This window comes from Eubalaena glacialis, chromosome 3, assembly GCF_028564815.1.
Source record: "Eubalaena glacialis isolate mEubGla1 chromosome 3, mEubGla1.1.hap2.+ XY, whole genome shotgun sequence".
Classification (NCBI taxonomy): Eukaryota; Metazoa; Chordata; class Mammalia; order Artiodactyla; family Balaenidae; genus Eubalaena; species Eubalaena glacialis.
In genome coordinates, this window is record NC_083718.1 from 50,717,637 (window position 1) to 50,741,861 (window position 24,225).

A 24,225-nucleotide genomic window follows, 5' to 3' on the forward strand; every position below is an offset into this window, starting at 1 on the left:
TTTATTTGTCTCTCTCTTCTATTAGTATCACTTCATGTTGCTAGCACCCAGCACAGCACCAGAAACAGATCTTTCTAACCTCTTATTTTTTGAGAGGTCAGTCAAAGGCACAGTTATGGATATGAAGAACTATCACTGGAAGAGTACAAGCTTCTTTGTTCCCAGGTCACAGACTGTTATCTGCCAGGAAAGTAATCGCGTGTCTCTCTTGGGACTAGAATTCAAACTAATGTACCCTAAAGACCACAGCTGGTTCCTATAACCCAGACTTAAGAAAAACATACTTCCTTTCAGATTGAAATTGCTAAAAAGAACAGTATCTTCCCAATTGTTCTAGAAACTGAACATCTCCCTCTTGGCCTGCTCTGTCTCTCTCCCTGCCTCCCTCCCTCCCCATTCTCTCCCCTCCCCCTCACACCCTCCCCATTCTCTCCCCTCCCCCTCACACCCTCCCCTTTCTCTCCTCTCCCCCCTCCTTCTTTCTTTCCCCCTTTATCCGGCTACCTTTGGAGTTACAATTGCAGGGTAAACAGCGGTCTCTGTCTCTCTGGCGGTAAAATCCTTCCTTGCACCTCTGGCAGTGAATGCCACCCGTGTTGTCACTGCAGTGGAGGCAGCGGAATCCATTTCCTGTCTGTCTGTGAAGTTCCTCATCAAACACGCATTGCCTGGACTTCCCACTGCAATCACAGACTAGGGTCAGGGCAAAAAAAGACATCGTCAGCAGGAAAACAAGTCAGGGGCAATCCTCCCCGGGTGTTTTATTATTATGAATACAAATGATGCCCAGGGTACTACATATTAATTCAAACTGCTCAACGGCAGAAGGTAAGGGGGTCAAATGGGCCACCTGATGATGGAGAGAGTTCTCGCTTTACCTAAGGAAGCAGTGCTGGTCGGGTGTTGCCTGGGAGAACGCGAGAGAACGTGAGGTCAGTGTTGCCAACTCCTCCAGAGAAACCCAAAATCTTTATTATGTGGTTTCTATGTGAAAAGTTCTGATTTAAATATTTGCAAGGAATTCATTTTTAAAATTCTGCGCAACCCCATAGTACAAGTCTATGAGCTGGAGAAGACCTGAGAACTGCCAGCTTGTGCACTCCGGCACGACTGTGTAAGAGCCGATGGTGTCGTCTGCTCAGGACGCCTAGCATCCGTCCCTCCAGTGATGATCAAGGCTGAGGAGCAATTTTTTTTTTAATTTATTTTATTGAAGTATAGTTGATTTACAATGCTCTGTTATTTTCTGGTGTTCAGCAAAATGATTCAGTTATACATACATATATATATATTCTTTTTCATATTCTTTTCCATTATGGTTAGTTTATTACAGGATATTGAATATAGTTCCCTGTGTTCTACAGTAGGACCTTGTTATTTATCCATTCTATATATAATAGTTTGCATCTGCTAATCCCAAACTCAGTCTATCCCTCCCCACCCACCGTGGCAACCACAGTCTGTTCTCTATGTCTGTGAGTAGATTTCTGTTTTGTAGATATGTTCATTTGTGCTATATTTTAGATTCCACATATAAATGATATCATTTGGTATTTGTCTTTCTCTGTCTGACTTACTTCACTTAGTATGATAATCTCTAGGTCCATCCATGTTGCTGCAAATGGCATTATTTCATTCTTTTTTATGGCGGAGTAATATTCCATTGTGTATATGTACTGCATCTTCTTTATCCATTCATCTGTCCATGGACATTTAGGTTGCTTCCACGTCTTGGCTATTGTAAATCGTGTTGCTATGAACATAGGGGTGCATGTATCTTTTCAAATTATAGTTTTGTCCAGATATACTCCCAGGAGTGGGATTGCTGGATCATACGGCAATTCTATTTTTAGTTTTTTGAGGAACCTCCGTACTGTTTTCCATAGTGGCTGCACCAATTTACACTCCCACCAACAGTGTAGGAGGGTTCCCTTTTCTTGAGGCGCTAATATGACTGTCTGGACAGGTATTTCCTCCCCTCTCACGGCCATAAGTGTCTCTCCCAAAGCCAGGTGTCAAAAAGAACCATAGTCCCATTAAGAATGACTTTCCCCAAGTGTCTAGGAAAGTTTACCCTGTGCACATTCCAAAGAGATTCATGGAGTGACTAACATCTCCATGTAGGACTGAAACCGCCAATGAGGAAACAGGGGAAATCCTTAGTATTGTACCTGGCACACAGCAGACGCTCAAAAACTGTGTCAGCCATTGTTTGGAAAAGGTGACGAGCCTTGAGGTTAAAAGAATGGTATCAAATACCAGTTCTACTAATTCCTTAGGCAAATCACTTCAACTCTCTGAATCTTATTTCTTCTTTCAGAAATGCAGTCTTCATTATGTGCCTCCCTGGATTGTTGAAAGGACCCCACTGAGAAAAGAACATCAAGTCCTTCGTCTGTGCTATTTCACCCCTAACTCACATGAGATAGGCATTGCCTCAGATGAGAAAAATGCAGCTTGGAAAGGTTAAGTAACTTGAGCCAGTGGAGAGTTGGGATTTGAACCTCTGTCTGGTGCCAAAACCCACTTTCTTTCCACCAGACACACTGTCTCCATTGGCCACGCAGCCCCAGTGATAGCCTGTCTCTGGCAGTGCCCAGGGCCATGTCTTACCCAGAGTACTGACTTTAAAAAGTCAGCAAATGTACCAACACGTATGGAGCAGCTGCCCTGTGCAGGCTGGGTCAGCTCTGAAGGCACACAGGTGGCAAAGGTGACTAAGTATATCTGATGAACTTCCCTAAGTGACTTCCTTGCAAGAGCTCCTAAAACACTCTCTTACGCCTTTGGATGCCACCTAATCTAGGCAAAGTCAAGAACATCTATCCAGAGATAATCCACTCTATATCCAGGACTTTATGTTCAGCAGCTCAGTTCATTCTCACAGTAACACTTTAACATGGGTTTAATTATCCCCAGTCAACAGATGAAGAAATGAATGCTTAGAGGGGGTAGGTGTCTCACCTAAGGTCACACAGCTAAGTGGCAAGGATGTAATTGCTCCCAGGTCTGTCCAATTGCAATGCCCTCACCTTTCTATGTTATCCCTATGCCTCCAAGAGCTGGCTTGCCACTGCATGTAGGTATTCTTTCTATAACTCCCTCATAGAGAGTTACTCAGACCCTTCTAGAATTCTTCCTAATCTAGTAAGATGTCCCATCCCTCCTTCAACAGCACTGGTTATTACAAATTATTTTTTTGCAGTTTTAAATCCGCCTCCCTTCCTGTAATTTTTACCATGTGTTCTGTTCTTCCCTGGAAAACAACACACACACACACACACACACACACACACAGGCACACACACTGGCATACCTACTCTCTTCTCCATTTATTTATGTACTCATCAGACGTTTCTTTCAGGCACTGTTTTACAAGGTGCTGCATCAGCCAAGTCCTTGAGTATCAGAAGATAGTTAGAGCATCTCCATCTTTAGTCTTTTCTTCTTCAGGTTAAACTGGAGACCTGTCACCTCCAGGACTTTCAACCATTTCCCAGGTCATGATTTCTTCTTGATTCCCCTCCTAGGAACAAACTCTAATTTTCACTATCTGTCTTTAAACGACCAGAATTTATTCCAGTTCTTCAAGTGTGGTTTGAACAGCTCGGCTTACAGCAGGACCAGATATTATAATTCCATGGATGAGCCTAACATTTCATTAAACTCACAGCATATGAAGTTTGCATTCAATTCAAACTCCCAGGGCTTTTTCACAGAACTGGTGCCAAGCTGAATCTTTCCCAGAGAATGTTTGTGTAACCAATTTGTTGTTTTGGATTTCTAACAGATGTACCACACAGCTGTCATGTGCTGTGAAATTTCTACCAGGTACCTCATTAGGCACAATTAGGAGGTAAATTCACCAGCCAGAGATCCTTGGGAGGTTACCCAGCTGAGTCACACACAGAGCCAATGCCCTCTCTACCCCGAATGACTTTTGGGAGCAATCTCAAAATAATTACGAACTTTTCATTGTGTCTTTTTTATTTAAAACAAATTTTTGCTGGTAGTAGTTAATTTCATAAGGAAATGACATATTTTTAGAGCACTATTTTAAAAACAGATAACCTTGTTATAATCTTTTTTTTAACCATTTCCCTCTCCTTCTGTCCTTTCTCCTTTAAAGCTCTACTATGAAAGAATTGATGTTCCTCTTTTAAATTCACAGTCTTCAATGGAGATGCAGTATAGTTCCAGTAAGGGAGAACTTCAGCCAGCATCTCCACTCTAGAACTCAGCTACAAACCTATCGCTAAGCTACCCTCCTCTTCTCAAATGGGTTTCCCTTTAAGCCCGGGGTTATGCAGGCTGGAGTGAGGGGACCTGTGGGCCTCAGGCCTAGGGAATGTATTGGCCACCTGTATCTGCAGTATGTGAAAATGCCAGGAAGCAACTCTCTCCAGCCTTGCCTGTGGGACTCTGAAGTTATCAGGCAGTGCTGAGCTCAACACTTAGCTGCACTGCACTTGGCTCACTATCGAATCTTCCAAACATTCACACCCAGAGACTGAGGAGAGAGAGTTTGCTCCTTTGGCATGGAATAATCCTTTCTGTCCTTGATGCATGTGAAACATGGCCTCTCTCAAATCATCTCCCAAATTTAGACTAACTTCCCTAAGAGCAATTATTATTCATTCTCACTGCTGGGGAAAAAAAATCTTTTTTTTCAAATTCCAGAATATTCTTGCAACTGGGCTTAATAAAATGGGCCTCCTACAGCTTGTGCCTGGTCTTTTTTTTTTTTTTTTTTTTAATTAATTAATTATTTATTTATTTATTTATTTTTGGCTGTGTTGGGTCTTCGTTTCTGTGTGAGGGCTTTCTCCAGTTGCGGCGAGCGGGGGCCACCCTTCATCGCGGTGCGCGGGCCTCTCACTATCGTGGCCTCTCGTTGCGGAGCACAGGCTCCAGACGCGCAGGCTCAGTAGTTGTGGCTCACGGGCCCAGTTGCTCCGCGGCATGTGGGATCCTCCCAGACCAGGGCTCGAACCCGTGTCCCCCGCATCGGCAGGCAGACTCTCAACCACTGCGCCACCAGGGAAGCCCTGCCTGGTCTTTTTTATTCTGTGACTGATTTCTGCCCAGCCACTACCAGGACACGTTGGTTGCCAAAGTGCACTGTCAGGCCAGGAGTAGGGCAACAGGGAGCAGTGGGGATGCTGACAAAAGGGCTAAAGGAAGAAGCAGCACTTCACCCTGAGCCAATGGTAGCCCCATGGGAATGAGCCTATTGTAATCAGCATTTCCACTTAATGTTTTTTAAAGACAGAAGTCTGGCTTTGGGTATGAAATCTACTGATTTTTAAAGGTTGGCCAAAAAATATTTTTAAAAATTTTTAAAAATAAAGCTGTGTCCAAGGGCAAATCTTTGCACTGGACTCTGCTCTTCTAACAGGCTGAAAACACATCTCATGCTTTAGAGAAGGAAATATAAAGCCCTACTGTATGGCACAGTGCCCGGTCCATAGTAGGTATTTGAGGTATTTTTAATGAACAAATGAATGAATGTTCTCTTGAACTTCAGGAAACCCCTAGATGTGTTTCTACCATCTTCAGGACTCCATGTGGCCCCATATGTCTGGACTTGCTTTAAAAATACACATACCAGACTTCACTGGTGGCGCAGTGGTTAAGAATCCGCCTGCCAAGACAGGGGACATGGGTTCGAGCCCTGGTCTGGGAAGATCCCACATGCCGCGGAGCAACTAAACCCATGCGCCACAACTACTGAGCCTGCGCTCTAGAGCCCACAAGCCACAACTACTGAAGCCCGCGTGCCTAGAGCCCGTGCTCCGCAACAAGAGAAGCCACCAATGAGAAGCCCGCGCACCGCAACGATGAGTAGCCCCCACTCGCCGCAGCTAGAGAAAGCCTGCTTGCAGCAACGAAGACCCAATGCAGCCAAAAACTTAAAAAATTTTTAAAAAAGATTAAAGAATACAAATACCAGGGACTTCCATAGCGGTCCAATGGTTAAGACTCCATGCTTCCACTGCAGGGGGCACGGGTTCGATCCCTGGTGGGGGAACTAAGGATCTTGCATGCTGTGAGGCAGCAGCCAAAAAAAAAAAAGTAAAAAAAAAAAAAAAAATACAAATACCAATATTTAGCGGTTACTCTCTTCCCTGTTAATTGAGGGGACAATTTTCTCCATACGACCCCAATCCAGGAAATAGCCTTTCTTGGTAACTTTTATTACAATTTATTAAGATTCACAGACCTAAATACACACCTATAATACACTTTAAAACAAGAGGATATGCTAAAAATGCTTTTGATTATACTTTCCTTCCCTTATGTTTAGCCTTGTTCAATTTTATGTCTAGAATTTTTTTTCATTTTTATTTTGTAATCTACTTGCTATTCTTCCAAATTTGGGGTCAGTTGTAAATTTTATAAATATGTTGTCTAGTTTCCATCAGGGAGCCTTGACACAAAAGCAAGTGATGGAAGTATAAAGATGGGGGTCTTGGACATGTCCTGGGTCGGCTGGGAATCATTTGTCAAGGTCCATTCATCCAATAAATATAGATTGAACATCTATGTGCCAGGCAGTGTTCTAGGCACTGGGGATTTAGAGGCAGACAAAACCAATAGATGTCCCAGCCTTCATGGAGTTTTCATGCGAATTGGAGGAAAAGAAAATAAACAAGGTAAATAATATAGGGAGAATATGTGGATAGCAATATTTGTTAAGGAGAAATACATAAAGCAGTGAAAGGAAATAGGTAGCTGGAGGTGGGTAAAGTGAGTAGGAAGGGAGGGTTGAAAAGTGCCATATGCTGGTTTACTATTTTATCTCTACTTTGATATCGGTCTGTTCATGATCTTTGGCTATTTGTCTATCAGGCACAATGTTTTAAATTATCATGAATTATTTCTATAACAAATGTATCAAACTATTCACCTGTCATTTTGTTGCAGATTTTCCTTTCCCTCTCTGGATAAATCCCCTTTCTCTCCAAAGGACCTCACTGATAGATTTTTGTTTTACTGATTCTTACTCCTTTTTCTCCTTCCTTCTGTCCTCAATGAGATGTACATTTATTTCATTCATTTTGGACACTGGGACTTCGTGAGCCAGCAAGATTTCTTTCTTTTTTTATTTTATTTTTATTTTTGGCTGTGTTGGGTCTTCATTGCTGCGTGCGGGCTTTCTCTAGTGGCGGCGAGCAGGGGCTACTCTTCGTTGCGGTGCGTGGGCTTCTCATTGCGGTGGCTTCTCTTGCTGTGGAGCACGGGCTCTAGGTGAGCGAGCTTCAGTAGTTGTGACTCGCGGGCTCTAGAGTGCAAGCTCAGTAGTTGTGGCCACAGGCTTAGTTGCTCCACGGCATGTGGGATCTTCCCGGACCAGGGCTCAAACCTGTGTCCCCTGCATTGACAGGTGGATTCTTAACCACTGTGCTACCAGGGAAGCCCTGAGCCGGCAAGATTTCAATAAAGGGAGTTGCAATGTTTTATTTCGACAAATAAGACATTAAATATATACTTATTTGACATTTACTGGGCTTTGTCACATACTCATCACGTTATCCTTGTTTCCCTCACTTCACCATGGACAGGCACGGGTCCAGGACCTGGCATTAAGCTATCACTGTACCAGAAAATACAGAAACAAATCAGACTCAGACCCTGAATAGACCTGAAGCCTTATAGAGTCTAGGAATTAAAAGCAGCAGGATCTTTCTCCCTGTTTCACTGAACTCTGTATCATAGGAGCCAGGTCCTACCCACTACTCTTATTTGACTATTCATTTGTATGGTACTCTTTCCAAATTAGGGACATCTCTTCAAGGTTTTGTCTTATCCTCTCTCCACCCCCTCACTCTACCTCATTAAATCCTTGCCCTGTCAGCGGGGAATGATCTCCACAGCTAAAGGAGCGAGATTCATCAAGTTCACCTCAAGCCCTGCATAAACGAATCGGAAACAGAATCATTTTACTGATTTTCATGTATTTCTTTCAGTCTAGTAAAGCGTGGGTGGTAATTGTGTCTGACTCCGATGTATACTGCTTCTTTGGCACTTAAGCACTTATTATCATAATAACTATAATAGCATACCATCACTGACCCTCAAGGTGCTTCTTAGAAAAGCCTGCCGGGCAGCCAGACACAGGCTGATCTGCCCACCACCACCCACGCTCCCCACCAGGAGGAAGATCCAGGAGTTGGAAACTCTACAAACAATGCAGCAATGTGTGTGGACTGCCTCAGGCTCACCTAACACTCCCACCCTCGCTCAAACACACAACTGTAACGGGTCAGGACAGGAAGCTCAGGGGCAAAGGCTGTTTCCAATCTGTATCCTTCGGAGAATGAAAGGAAACTGAAAATATTTCCTAGGGTTGTACTCGGCGCAAGGTCTTGGTATAATCAGCATCAGTGGCTGCAGTTCATCAAGACCTCACCTTAAATTCCCCAGAGGAAACATTACAAGCAATTACAAGAACGTTTCAACAATCTGGCATTCATATGGTCAATTGTGTACAAGCAGATCCTCTTTCTATTGTTCTAAATGTAAAAAAACACAGCTCTGCTTTTCACCAAGCTGATCTAATTTCCACCTTCGTATGATGGAACATCAATGCTTTTTAGTGTTCTAACAGTAACAACAAAATTTCAAATCCAAACTCCTTTCAAAAACCCTGAAGATTTGGCCCTGCTGACCTCTCCAACTTGACCTCGGTCCTCTTTCTAGCTCTTGTTCACTGGACTCCAACACACAGACCCTCGCACCCACGAATCCTGGGGTGCACCAAGCTCTCTCCCTCCTCGGGCCTTTAGGCTGGCTGTTTCCTTTGCGTGGGCACTACCTGCTCACACCCTCCCTAAACCCACGCGGCAGCCAGAGAGGTCTTAGGAACATAAATTAGATGGTGTTCGGTCTCTACTGATAACCCTTTAAGAGCTTCTCCCTCTGGATGCCCACAGGTCTTCATCCCCATCTCTCTCTTGGCGCTTATCACTTTATATCCTGAGTCATCACTATCTGTGTACATGACTTACTTCCTCTATAGCATTTCTCACTTTTGTGCCCCATAGTACCTAGTACAGGGCTTGAGACTGTGACCGGTGGATGAATGGCTGGCTGGAAGGATTGGTTAGCTAGAAGGATAGATGGAAGAATGGACAGAAGGAGGAAAGAAGGGAGGGAGGGAGGGCGGAAGGAAGGAAAGAAGGAAGGAAAGCAGGCAGTCTGACTCTAAGAAAAGCCAAACAAGAACTGGAACTTACAGAGATCTCCCAGGACTCTAGGGACCCAATATGAAATTTTCTCAACACAATACATCAAGTTTTCATTGTCTACATATATGGCACTCAGTGTAAGATAACTAATGTCTGTACCCAAAAAATACATGGTGAGATGAGAACAGAAAGAATTGTGAGAGGAATGTGATACTTTTGTTAGAAGGAGTTGTCTGAGACTTTCAGCTTGCTGCTCTCACCGGATGAACTATTTCTGTGCCAGGACTGCCTGTCTTCTGTGTGTGAGCCCGGAGCTGCCATCTCAAAGGGCAGCACCCCTAGGGCTGCGCGGGAGGAGGGGCGAGGTGAGGAGGCAGGCTTGAGACCATGAGATCAGTTTGCCGTGATCAGGCAGCCTTGACAGGTAGTGTACTTGGCCGCTGTGTGGGACTATCTCAGGAGCTAGGAATCTGATCGTCATGTTTGAACCTGACAGTGTGTGCTGGCTGCTGTTACGTTGAGCTTTGCTGCTCTTGCTGCCATTTCAGCTGCTCAGTGCGCTAATACTGATTTAGTGAAACAGCAGCAAGTTTATAGTAAGTTGCCCGTAATCTCCTGTGGATGAGTCCACGTATAAACCACTTAGAAACCGTGCTCAATTCTCTTCCTTATTTAGAGGAAAGGTATGTGCCTTGTGTTTCATTTCTGCTATTTTGTGCCCCGCATTCCCTTTCTGAGACATTGAATGTTTTTCTCTCTCCTTCCTTTTTGAAACTCTCTTCCCTTGGATACTATGATGCTGTACTGTACTGTACTTCCCCTTGGCTTATGCCCCTCACCCCCTGCCCCAACCAAGTCTTTGCGGGATCCTCTCCTTGCCCCAACTCGAAGTGTTGGTGTTCCTCAAGGCTCAGTCCTGAACCTCCATGCCTCTCACTGAAGAAATCTCTCATCCAAGCCAAGGGCTTCAATAACCACGACGGGTATTGACATACCAAGATACTTCCCTGGCCCAGAATTCATTCTCAACTCTACACCCTCATGCCCAGTCATCCACTTTACATTTCCAGCTGATTGTCTCAAAAGTTGTTTACACAAAACATGTTTAAAACCAAACTTGTGATTGTCATCCCTTCAAGTCAGAAAGCTGGAAACTATCCTTATAGGGTCTCCATCTTTCTCGCTTGCCTCTATTCTATTCAACTCCCAATTTTATTGATATAACTGTCTACATAGCTCAAGTCCACCCAACTCTATCTCCACTATGGCCACTCTAGACCAAACCCCAGCCACCGCTTGCCTGCAAAGCTTCATAACTGGATCCCCTGCAACTTCTCTTGCCTCCCTCCGCTCGGTAGTCAGAAAAACGTTTCCAAATACAAATTTTACCAATACCTCCCTGCTTCAAACTCTCTGACGCCTTTCCTTTACTTTTAGGATAAAGACCAGAACTCCTTAATATTGCCTACAAAGACTTCCACGGCCTAATCCTATCTACTTTTCCAGCCTAATTTTACATAACACTCCCCACTGGGACCTCCTCATCCCTCTCCTATTCATTTCACTTATATTTCATTTTAGGTCTTGACTTCCTCTGCTTCTTAAAAGTCTTGCTGCAGAGGACAAGCGTCATGGTGGGGAGATGTGGATTGGGGCTACCCAACCTCAACCATCCTCTTACATTTGGTTTGTTCAAAGAAGTTATGCTAAAAATTCAATCTTAATTTATTATTATTTAGATATCATTCCCTTCCTCTGAGTCAAAGAGCCGGCCTCATGTACACTGACAACCTTTTCTGCTCAAAGATAGCAAACTTCACCTCCAGGAAGTCAGCTATAATGAGGCCCTTCATTAGGAAGTCCAAATGTAAATAACTAGATAGAAAATGGTGACTAAAAGTAAAGGTGAGAATAGTATACTCTAAAAAAAACCTGACAGATGCTCATTTTCAGAGGAAAAGCAATTGTTGAAATTACCTCCAAATCTGAGATACTCAGGATGACAAGATAAGTATTTTTCTTAAATTATAATAAAAAGATGAAAATGCTCATATTTTTTAGATTTAAAACCTCCTCCATGAGATTTTTCTTTCCAAAGCTTAATACGTTTCTCACCTTGGGTAAATATTTTAAAACAAAATCTGAACATTTCATCATTTAAGGTGATCTTGAATTTTATGGTTTGATGTGTGACTGCTTCCAGTTTCAGATTCTTCAGGTCTGTCACAATATGTTTTCTAACTAGAATAAGAAAACTGAAATGGCACGTCCCTCGCTAAGAGTTTTTTAAGTGAATTCCTTTCTCTGCCTCACATTTTTCACAGCTGTCTTTTAGGCCAGCACAGCCAGGACCACTGGTGCCCTATCCTGCCTGATCCTTTGTTTCCCTGGACGTGTAAATGTCCAAGCAGTGCAAGTTAGCCTGCGACGTGAAGTGCTCTGAGGAGAGAAACAACAGAGGTCAGTACTCTAATCGCATGGGCAATTTTGAAGGCTAGAACACGGATAAATCTTTTCAACTCTAAGTCATCAAGAGTCAATGAAACTCAGATCGCCACATTTTCCTTTTGAATGACTATGGCTTAAAAGCAGTCACCTATTTTCATCAAGAGTTCATAGCACATTTTATTATAACCTAGACTTAGAAATGGCACACGTGGACTGTGGATGACTCAGCCTGGTGGGGGCTAGACCAGGAGACCACACCTGGAGATGTCTTCCCTAACACCCCACCAGGGCCCAGGCAGACAGTGGGGAGAGGGAAAGAAGCCCCAGTGAACAGAGAGGTTGGGGATGCCAATTTTTGTCTGAGTAGCAAATGTGAGAGGGAAGAGAAGGTTAGGACACAAGGGACACAAGAGAGGCTCCCTTCTCTTACACCCGGAGTCTTTAAGGGCTCGACTCCAAGACAGCTGGTGTCAGCTACAGGGTGTGATCAGCGGTGATCGCGGTGAGGATTCTATCACCGCATGTAACCCTACACCCTTCTGACCACAGAAATTGCTGTAGAAATTTCTATATCTCCATGAGATGATCTGTAAAGAAAAGCATCCCAATACAGAAAGCACATCGGACTGTTAATCAAAGAGCATAGTATTTTTTGAGCACTTGTTACATGGCCCAGGAAAAGGTATCATATGCCCCTTTAAGAAGCAGCCGAAGTAAAGGACATTAGAGAGTCCAGGATGGCTAGAGGCAGCCCCTGAAGCAATGAGGACCAAAAGGAAAGAAATCATGTATGACGAGTCTGAATAAAGAAAAGTTTAAAAGGCAATTCTGATCTGTACTGAAATGCTTTTTGGAGTATATATTAAATGTGGTTTTTCAATTGCTTACATTTGTGTTTTGTTGGCTCCTTAAAAAAAAAGTTACCTAATGATTCTTCCTCTTTAAACCATTCATTGCTTTTATGAACAAGATATTTTTGTACAAGGAGATTAGCCACAGATTTTTTGCTATCACTGCGTTCCTTCACAAAGATACACACATTTATGTATGTGCATGCTTACTATGCACCACTAGACGTCTTAGTTTTGCCAAAAGAACGTGGTAATTCATGTACATTACAACGTTGGAAAAAGTATGGAATGCATTTATAACACCTTCCTTAGAGATTCATTGCTGAAAAAAATCCATTTGAAAATAATAAATTAAAATTGTATTGCTTAAAGACAGAAGAATGAATTAAATGGTCTTTAGGAGCCCAGCCATTTTTATCTATCCATAAAGAGAAGTAGCAAATATTCTAAGAAGAGTTTGGACCATGAAGCCTCCAGCAGGGAGTGGGAGCAACGTGTCCTGCAACCCAGTCGGACAAATGGGCTGCTGCTCTGCTGTCATTTCCCACACCAGGTCATCTGTGGCCTGGGTTCTGTCCCCTCAGATCTCAGCACATGAAGACCCCCTCCTACCATGTCCCACGTACAACCCCCTGGATGAGGCAAGAGAGGCAGCTATGGGATGCTGTTGGATCCACTGCTCTCACAAAGTAGACCAGCCTATTGAAATGAGAAATGATCTTTAAACATTAGGAGTTTCCTTTATTCAAGAGCAAAACGGGTAGTGATTTGAAAGAGCAGTAAATATGTATGAAGCTTAATGGTCAATGCTCTGGCGGTGAAACTGAAAGACTTCAAAATATATACCAATAGTCTCCAGCAGAGAGAGAAAATACCTCTGGACACAACGATGCTTAAATAAATTCAGGGATTTCCCTGGTGGCGCAGTGGTTAAGAATCCGCCTGCCAATGCAGGGGACACAGGTTCGAGCTCTGGTCTGGGAAGATCCCACATGCCGCGGAGCAACTAAACTTGTGCACCACAGCTACTAAGCCTGCGCTCTAGAGCCCGCGAGCCACAGCTGCTGAGCCCATGAGCCACAACTGCTGAAGCCCGCGTGCCTAGAGTCCGTGTTCCACAACAAGAGAAGATACCGCAATGAGAAGCCCACGCACTGCAATGAAGAGTAGCCCACGCTCGCCACAACTAAAGAAAGCCCGCGCACAGCAACAAAGCCCAACAGAGCCATAAATAAATAAATAAATAAATAAATAAATAAATAAATAAATTCAAAACATTGACAGGTGAAGCAGAAAGGCTTATTGCTATCCCTCAACTGTCCTGAGCCACTTGGTCAATTCCAAGCTCTGTGATAATCTATAAACAGAGTTGAACAAAGAGAAGAGGAAACTTGGTAGTCTGAAATCTGTTCTCTTGTCAGGACCCCAGAGACTGGAGTTTGTGCTTGGTTTTAACCTGCTGTTCGCTGACATTTTTAAACGAAAGGCCACTCTACTGACTCACACAAATAGAGATGTCTGAACAGATGTCCCATCTAGAAGCATAAGGGATGTTCTTATAATACATCAAGATTCCTTCCGGTCTGAAAATTGATTTAAATGAAAATTCTTTAAAAGAATGAGAAATAAGCCAATGGGATATCTTGTTAAAGAAAATTAAACTAGCAATTGAAATCTGATTCTGTTATTAACTGCCTGGCTCTGGTCAAGGCAATCATTTTCCTTTGCCTCAATTTTCCAATCTATAAATGAGGGTCACACATGCCGGAGCCCAGCTCTGTTATAACCAACCATGAGAATTTGGACAGTTACTTTGCCTCTCTGAGTGTCATTTTCCTTAACTATAAAAGGAGAAGCTCCTGTAGAGAACCCTTAAGGGCCATTCTCATTTAGTTCCATGATGTTGTAATAAGAGAAGAAAGTGGTGAAACATGCAAAACTTTTTGTAAGAAATACCCCATATAAGTGCAGCTGAAGATGTCATCATTTTTCTAATGTTTAAGTTAGTGTGGGAAATGATTTGGTTGCCATTTAATTTTTTTTTTAGAATATGAATATCCATATTCACACAGTGAATTAAAAATAAAATCTGGAAAAGAAACAGTTGGGTTTCTGTAAGTGGTCGACAAGCCTGAAGAAGTCCAGGATATGTGTACATTTGCCCAGTTGATCTCCACCTTCCTCTGACACGGCAGGAGTCCTCACATGATCAATGTTAGAGAAAGAACCAGTCTTTTCTTCTTTCACGACATAAGGAAGCACATGTTAGTTGGGGAGGCACATATACAGACATACAGTCACCCAGAGACACAGAAGAGACTCAGCTTTTGACTTTGGGTGTGATTCAAATATTACATCATGTACCTGGGGGTTATATTAGAGAACAGCCCAGTAATGATTCAGTAATCTGCTAGGTCTAATTTGTGACTAAATTAGAGTATTCCAGAATCTATGGAGCTCCTATTTCTACACTGGTCTGTAATAGATGGTTCAAGTCTTGTCCTTGCAAATTTCTCTAGGAAAAAAAAAATGTCAATATAGTTGAGCCACTAAGAACTTAAATGGGAAAAATATTCCCAGGATGGCCTCAACATCTTAATTTCATGCTCCTGACTTTCCCATAAACACTGATCACAAATCAACATTCATCCTCAGCTTCTTTGATCAGTGGAGCTAAACCAGTGGCTGCCAGAATCCAGTTCAGGGCACTCAGAATTTAAGCTTACATAGGAATCTCCAGCTTACACTCCAACCCAATTCTATACTCCCATTTACTATACATACTAGGATATAAGGTGAATATAAGGCCACATTTAAGTCTTTTCAAAATCTCTCATATTATACGGCACTTTCTCAATTACTTCGTTTTTAAAATAAAGTATTATTTGGGGAAGACATGTTAACCTGAAATGACCTAAATCAATGTTTTAGGTATTTATTAGCAAGAAAGAGGCCAAACATAATTCTCATAATTGTTCATCATCCCACAGTTGTGAGTGCTGAAAGTCGTCATAAGTAAGACTTTCAAGATGATTATGCTGTGACGATCACAGTGTGCGCTTCGGGATAATTTTTAAATCTTTTTCATGTTCTGAAATGGTGTACTTTCCAGTGACAGCAGCAAAAGCAAACTCAGATAGAGCTGTGTCTCAAGTCACCTGGTCTGAAGTAGAGAAAAAACTGCATTAAAGTGGCTTTAGGAATATTAAAGATGGAATTTGAATGTAATTACTACATGAAACATAAGTGAACAAATGAATACTTCTAAGTTATTCTTTTACAGATTATGTGACTTTAAATATGTTTGCAAAACTAATTTACTAAATTAAATGTAAAGAGACACACGACCACTGCATCTATATTGCTCAATGTTTCATAATCAAGTTAGCCAAACTGGGAATTCCCTGGCGGTCCAGTGGTTAAGATCCCGTGCTTGCATTGCAGAGGGCATGGGTTTGATCTCTGGTTGGGGAACTAAGATCCTGCATGCCGTGCAGTGTGGCAAGAAAAAGAAAAGGTTAACCAACCCCCTTTTTTTTTTTTTTGATGGTGTGAGAGGGAGATCTTCCCATTGAGAAGTGAGAGATCATCTTATGTCGGGGTCATCTTACACATGGGCATGTTCTAGAGAGTAACAGATGTGCTGAATCTATTATATGTGATGAGGTCTGGCTGACAAAAGGCAAAAAGAAATGATATGAAACCCAATCTTGAAATTCCAATCCGCTTTGGGTTCCTTGTCAGGAATTCCATTTGTTTCATTGGGTAAAATTTAGGGTTCATTTCAGCCTGAGCTGAAGGGCTCCTCATCACCTTTCCTGGACTAACGAAAGGAGCCTCTTCCAAAACTTTACCACTTAAAACACAAAAGGCATTATACTGACATTCAGTACTGGCAGAGCAGCTAGTTATATAACAATAATATCGAACACGGTGAGTGTTTACTAGTCACTGTCCAAAATGCTTACATATAATAATCACAACAATTTATTACCCTCATCTCAGAGATGAGGAAACCGAGTAACGCGTGAGGTAGCTTACCTCAATCCCTTAAGTGGTAAACGACAGTGCTAGGATTTGAACCCAGGCAGTCTTACTACAGAGCCTGCACCCCTACACATGATGCTGTCCCACTTCAACAATTTAATAACAGAATCTATGAGAGTGTAAACCTTTCCAGGGGTCCTTTCCACTCTCCACAGCACTTCTTTTCTAGCATCAGGCTATGGGAGAAACTAAATTAGTGACTTAAATAATCTTGGATTCTGAGCTCACCATTCTAGAACAATTGCTTTAAAACTTACCTGATGGCTGAATCCAACAGTGTCTCTTAGTCCTCATTCTTTGTGTATTCATATTTCTACCTCTGAGTACCATTTATGACTCTTACATTGGCAAAACTCTTCCTTGGGCTAACAAAACTCTCCTCTTTCTTGATTCTCCTCTAGCCTCAATGCCCCTTCCTCCTGTTCTCCTTCACTGTTCTTCCATCTCCTTGTTAAGTGTTGAGGTTTCTTTTGCCTCTTTGTCCCGGGTAGTCTCATCTATTGTCGAGGCTTTGTTTTCCACCTTTGGGCTCCCAACTTTATATTGTTTGAATTTCTTCTAAATTTCAAAATCATAGCTCCAGCTGTTCACTGGACATCCCCACTTGCATCTCAAATACAACAGATCCCCACAGAAACTCACTTCCTTCGCTTCATCCATCGCCCAGCCTCGCTCCCAAATCTGATCGTCTCTTAATAGTCCTCATTTCCTTTAACGGCATCACTGTCTAACCAACTACACAAGCCTGAAGCCTTGGACCCATCTTGGACTCTTCCTCATTTCTCACAATTTTCCCTTACTATTAACCCTAACACACACACACACTCATTGGATCACCAAATTCTTCCAATTTTACCTTCTAAATGTCTCTGTGATCTGTTTCCTCTTTACTATTCCACCACCATGAGGTAAGCCCTCATCACCTCTCCTTTGGATTATTGCAATGGCCGTTTGTTTGCCTCTCCTAGATCACCTCCATCCTCTAAGCCCTTAAGTGAGTGATCTTTTAAACATGAATCTGACCACACCCACCCCACTTACAAAACATTTGCAACCGCAACCCTTCTTGGCCTACAGGGTACCAACCTAATGGCACAGACTGGTACGTAAGACTCTTCACAACCAGATTCTTGGCTACATTTCTAGTCTCATTCCTATCTCCCTTCTCCAGTCGCACCTCCCCAAGTGAACTATGATCCAGACCATTGGAGCTACACCCACATTCACACCAACTGTGAGCTCCTGAAGGGGAGTCTCTATCTTTCTTAACGACCTCTAAGCATCTGAGTTCACTACATCAGACTTTGGCATCAGACTTTTTTTTTTTAATTAATTTATTTTATTTATTCATTTTTGGCTGCATTGGGTCTTGGTTGCTGCGCGCGGGCTTTCTCTAGTTGCGGCAAGCGGGGGCTACTCTTCATTGTGGTGCACGGGCTTCTCATTGCGGTGGCTTCTCTTGTTGTGGAGCACAGGCTCTAGGAGTGTGGGCTTCAGTAGTTGTGGCACGTGGGCTCAGTAGTTGTGGCGCGCGGGCTCCGTAGTTGAGGCACGCGGGCTTAATTACTCTGCGGCATGTGGGATCTTCCCAGACCAGGGCTTGAACCCGTGTCCCCTGCATTGGCAGGCAGATTCTTAACTACTGCACCACCAGGGAAGCCCAGCATCAGACCTTTTGAAGAAAAGTGGTTCTAGGCATTTTAAGGCACCTTACAGTAACATCTCATCCTTTCAGCAGACCTGCAAGGATACACAGCACTATTGCCTCCACTTAACAGGCAAAGAGCAGACTCCAAGCAGCTGAGGAACCTGAATGGTTACGAATAAGGGACTAGTAAGTGAATCAGCCAAATTTTGAAGCCAGGTCAGGCTGACTCTAAAACCTGTGCTTTAGCTGAGACCAACTCTGATTATATCTAACACCATAATTTCACCTGCAAGGGAACACCCAGGAAGCAATATCACTGCTTTAGGCTCGCAGAGGTGCACGCAGGTCACTTTGGGAGGTGGCAAGCACCATACTTTCGGTCCAACTCCCACTACATCACAGCATCCCATAAATGGGAAAGCATGTGTGCTCTAGCCTAACACAAACTTTTCACACTCTCATTGAGCCCCAAATGAAGCCCTTTGAGAAGGCAGCCTAGCATTTTAAGTGGCCTGTCTTTAAGGAAGGGGAAAGTCTGGAAATGAGCCTAAACACTGCTTCTGACTTAATGACATAGATGGAATACTCAGAGCTTGTCCATCCTGGAGAAGGTAGAGTCCAAACTCTGTCCTCCTGAGTCTGATTTTATTAAACAGTTTATTAAACAGTTATTTTATTAAACAATTCATCACCCTACATATTTGTTTCTGTTATCTAATGCTAACGCACACACATATACTCAGCTACAGCCAAAAAAGGAAATTGCTTCAATAGTTACTCATTATATAAAACATATGTAACTTGTTCCCTTATTACTTTTATAATGTGGTCCCTGAAGTTCCAGTCTAAGAACCGTTGGATCAAGTGCCAGATGTGTCTCTGCCAGTAGCTGCTTATGTAGCTTTGTGCAAATCCATTTCCATATTTTCTTTTTTTAAACCAAGGAATTCTAGTAGTTGATCCATAAGCAGTTCCTCTGAATTCTAATATTCAAAGACTGTTCTTACTTTTAGGATGTTTCTCACTAGGTTAAAGTTATTTATTCTGAGGGACGCTAACCCACATGATCATTTTCATAAGTGGCTTTTAAATGGTAGTCAAGGATGATGGGTTGGAAGTTAATTCCAATATTATCTTAGGAAAAAAAAAAAAGACTGTATCAAATGCATTCAAACACGCTAAAACATTCATGCCATTCAAATACAATTCAGGCAGCATCACCCAGACTGCAAAGTAATAATTGAAATATCTAAGATAATTCCATGTACCCATGAACCTGGTCCCATGTTCACACATGCACATGTGTGAAGATGGCTCTTGGACCTATTGAGATAATTATTGAAATGCCATCAGATACAAGAAGCAAAAATAAACCTGAGAATTTGGGGTAATTACACAGGCAAATATCATTGGTAAAACTAAGTGACTACTAAGTAAAACTTAAGGAAAACACCCTTTATATGTTGTCATAGCTGACACGTGCATACAGTAAACCATTGCTAGGTGCCCAGAAAGTTTTGTTTGTAGGAGTTGAACTTCTCATGAAGGGACAGCCACTGGGTGCCCTAAATAAGATCAAATGACCTATGACATAGGTGCCCAATAAATGCCTGTTGAATGAATATTATGTGAAAATACTATAAAAAGTAATGTTATGCAAAAGTAAAGCATTGTTAAGACTCTTAACTCATTTTCCATTGCAAAGAAACGGGAATTCCAGAAGGATGACTGAAGAGATTCCTTTTCAATCTTTGTGGGGCTCACAGTCACAGAAAGCATTCTCACCAAAATCCCATCAGTAAAAACACACATTGGGAAGAGAATTTACATACCAACATGTTTTGCTATTACTGATCAAACAGAAGCCCTTTGATCAAAAAAGCAATCAAGAAGGAACAATTTTAAAGCAAGGAAAACCCTGGTTTGGCACGACCTATTGGCTTCATATTTTAAAATCAGACAGCTTTATATAGTATTAGTAAATAATATATAATATTATTGTAAACCAATCTCTGGAGGAGCCCCAGATGGGGCAGGAGGAGGGAGCTCTGAAGAGGTTCTCACAAAGTGGGGCTCCTCGGAGGTGCGTGCAGCCATCACGGTCTGCAGGGAAAGGCCAGTTCCCAGCCCAGGGCTGCGCCGTTCCTCCTGGAAGGGACTCACCTGGCGTCCTGGAGTTGGCCCGGGCTGCAGGCAGGAGGAGCGAGAAGCAGAGGCAGCAGCTGAGCCAGAGCGCAGGCATGGCCGGGCCGGGCCGCGCAGTCAGCCGCTGCAGGGGTGCTGCCCTGAGCCTCGCGGCTGGGAGCTTTCACTTTGCGCTCCGCTGTGTCTTCCTTTTCCCTGATCAGGTGGTTTTATCGACTCTTCTACCTGACTCAGTCCTGACAGGAAGAGAGCGTGTGTTTCAGGGTGTGACTCACCTGTGAATAAGGAGGACCCAGCCCTCGGGAAGCAGACAAACACACAGCACACACGGAGCTGTAAAAGCGCTCACCCAGCTGCCAGGCTCCCCCCTCGCCGCAAGAAGGGCGCACACCTGGCCTGGGCCGAGGGTGTGGTGCAGAGGCTGCGGCCCAGGGATCCTTCTGGAGGAATGTGCCAGATCCCCCTGAGCCCTCCTTCTCTCCCAGGGTGGTCCAGGGCAGAATTCAGAGGTAGCTAGCAGCCTGCCCCTTCCTCAAACTGGGAGGCCCAGTCTCATGTGTGCAAACTCAGAAATAAGTCAGCAGCTGTGATCAGCTCTGGTCTGAAAGACAACAAGGAAAACAGGCCAGTCCAACAGTCACAACAGGGTCCCCTTTACCCTCCAGCCTAGACTCAACCTCTCTCTGAAATACAGTAGCCCTACCCCAGCCTATCCACTCTGGTGACACATCATTCTATGCCTCACCATCACCTGGCTGGACCAAGGTTCCTCTCCTGGGTCCCCATAACCTCTTGATCACCAGGCCTAGTAACTCATTAAGTCATCTGTTGACTGGTGGGCCTCCCACCAGTCTGTACTAGGCTAGGTACCATTCTGTATCACTAACAACTAGTATAGTATCCAGCGTGCACTTGGTGCTCAATTAGTGTTCTGTTGGATTGAATAAGAAAGAGGATCCAGATTTCATATTCTTTTTACATCATAGAGCATATTTCTCATGCCATTCTCTATGGGCCCTTTAGAAAATATCTGTAGAGTCCAACTGTGGGTATCATCCAAGTCCATTGTCCTAGGTGAGTAAGAAACTGCAAGTGGTGTATCCTACATTGTCCCTTTCCCTAGGGAGGCTGGTGGCACTAATTCAAAGAGGTGGCTGCCAAGGAGAAAGCTTTGGTTCCTACTAGAGATTTTAAAATTGCCAGAGGTATTATATATATATACATATATATATATATATATATACACACAATCTGTCCAAAACAATCAACCCTACTTTTCATCATCAAGGCCTGCAAAAACCCCCAATAAAGCCCCCAATAAACTATTGTTCACTGACTAAATAAATGAATGGGTGTTCTCTAGATAGTTCCATACATGATAACAACATAAGGCAACAAACAATGCAAAATAGTACATGATTAAGTGTCAAAGGGTATAAGATTTCAGTTTATGCATGTAATCAAGGCCAGGTTGGGCTGTCTGGACAGCTAGGGATGGCTTTGTACAGACCATGGAGCATGAACCAGGTGCTCAGGAATACCTGGGATCTGAATACAGCACCAAGGACCCATAGGAGTGAGGTAGGTTACTGCAAACTGGCCAACACCTACTCTAAAAAAAAATCTCCATCAATAAAAAATTAGGACTAGAAAGGAAGCTCCAATTTTCTTATCCCAAGCTTGATTTTCTTTTATTCTGTCCATGATTCAAAAAAATAAAGATTCTTCTCTCCCCAAACTCATTGTGTCTGATTACTGCTGAAGTTTCAGGTTCCCTTCTAGTATCTGGTGCATTGTAGAGGCTGAAATCATGTCCTTGAGTTGTCTGTTCCTTGTACGCCTACCCATCAGTGATGGGCAATGCCGCTCAGCCCTGCAGGAACAAGGAGCAGAGCCCTGCAAAGTAAAGTCTTGAAGGTAATTTCATTTTAGTACAGATTACTATAGTTTATTATATCTCAAAAGTTGGAGCAGATAATTTCCAGCTACCATCATTTTTGGATAGTAATAATAATAGCTAAAAAATATACAGGGGGCTTCCCTGGTGGCGCAGTGGTTGAGAATCTGCCTGCCAATGCAGGGGACACGGGTTCGAGCCCTGGTCTGGGAAGATCCCACATGCCGCGGAGCAACTAGGCCCGTGAGCCACAACTACTGAGCCTGCGCGTCTGGAGCCTGTGCTCCGCAACAAGAGAGGCCGCGATAGTGAGAGGCCCGTGCACCGCGATGAAGAGTGGCCCCCGCTCGCCACAACTAGAGAAAGCCCTCGCACAGAAACGAAGACCCAACACAGCCAAAAATAAAAAAATAAAAATAAATAAATTAAAAAAAAAAAAAATACAGTACCTATTTGCCATCATTGTAAATCTTTTATACATAACCCTTCAGTCTTCAAAACAATGCTATGAAACAGATGTACTATTAATTTCCCCATTTCACAGATGAGAAAAAGAAAGATGCATGGAAAGACATGGAAAGATCAAGCAACATGCTCGAAGTCACACTGCTTGTAAATGGCAAAACCAAGGTTCAAAATCAGGCAATCTAGTTTCAAATCCATAAGCTTTTTGTTAGGTCAGATTAAAAAGCACCATAAAAGGGAATTCCCTGGAGGTCCAGTGGTTAGGACTCCGTGCTCTCACTGCCGAGGGCCTGGGTTCAATCCCTGGTTGGGAAACTAAGATCCCACAAGCCAAAGGGTTTGGCCTAAATAAATAAATATATAGGCCCCCCACCCCCCCCCCCCAAAAAAAACCATGTATATTTCCCTCTGCCATGCAGTCTGATTTTTAAAAAAAAAAAAGCACCATAAAAAAGACAAATTCACAATATTGAATGAATTCAATATACAGTCAATGGTTATTTATCAACATCTCCATTATAACCTCACCAGGCTGTAGACTCTTGGCCCACATCAATAAAGCTAAGTCACAATGAACTCTGAACAAATACTTCTGATTTTCCTAACATGTTAGTTCTGCAAGGAGCCCCAGGGGTCATCTGGACCTGGGGTAGAAAACAGGCAGCAGGCCCCTGGATACCAGGCCAATAGTAGCCTCTTTTTTTTTTTTTTTAAGGGAATGCTATTTATTTATTTACTTTATTATTTATGGCTGTGTTGGGTCCTCGTCTCTGTGCGAGGGCTTTCTCTAGTTGCGGCAAGCGGGGGCCACTCTTCATCGCGGTGCGCGGGCCTCTCACCGTCGCGGCCTCTCCCGTTGCGGAGCACAGGCTCCAGACGCGCAGGCTCAGTAGTTGTGGCTCACGGGCCTAGTTGCTCCGCGGCATGTGGGATCTTCCCAGACCAGGGCTCGAACCCGTGTCCCCTGCATTGGCAGGCAGACTCTCAACCACTGCGCCACCAGGGAAGCCCAGTAGCCTCTTTTATATGAACAGAATGCTCCAGTGTTTCTCAGTTCCTACCTCCTCTCCTTGCCTTATTCTGGGCCTCTTCACACATCTGAACAACCTGTCTGGCTCAGGCTTGCAACCTCTGCTCTGGCTTAATTTCCTACCTCCCTCAGGGACAGTATCAACTCCCTTTGCCAATCTGAACATTTCGCTAGCGCATTGCTGTGGTTAAGAATGCTCTAGAGGTCAAAAGTCAAGGCTCTGGAGCTGATAGATTCCCATAGCCAAATCCTGGCTGCTTCATCACTCATCAAGACAGGTTATTTAGTTTTCTCTATGCCTCAGTTTCTTCACCTGTAAAATGGCAATAATAATAGAACACTTACCTAGTAGATTTTTTGGGAAAATTAAATGAGTTAATGACCTATATAGTGCTTAGAGCAGCACCAGGCATATAATATGCATTATACAAGTAAGCTATAATAATAATACTAGAAATAATAATAATAACAATTGTTGCTATTATTATCACTAAGTACCATCA

The 24,225-nt window shown here is 43.2% G+C and overlaps 1 protein-coding gene across 1 annotated transcript in view; it reads right to left on the reverse strand.

Annotated features, from left to right (window-relative positions):
- The window catches only part of LAMC2 (laminin subunit gamma 2), a 59,681-nt gene extending 39,133 nt beyond the window's left edge, over window positions 1–20,548 (reverse strand). Inside the window, exons 1-2 of the mRNA XM_061183034.1 lie at window positions 20,349–20,548; window positions 505–693 (exon numbers count right to left, since the gene is read on the reverse strand). Coding sequence (XP_061039017.1) covers window positions 505–693; window positions 20,349–20,427 — 268 coding nt within the window. The 5' untranslated portion in view covers window positions 20,428–20,548. The remainder of the gene's footprint in view (window positions 1–504; window positions 694–20,348) is intronic.
- Between the last annotated feature and the right edge of the window lie 3,677 nt (window positions 20,549–24,225).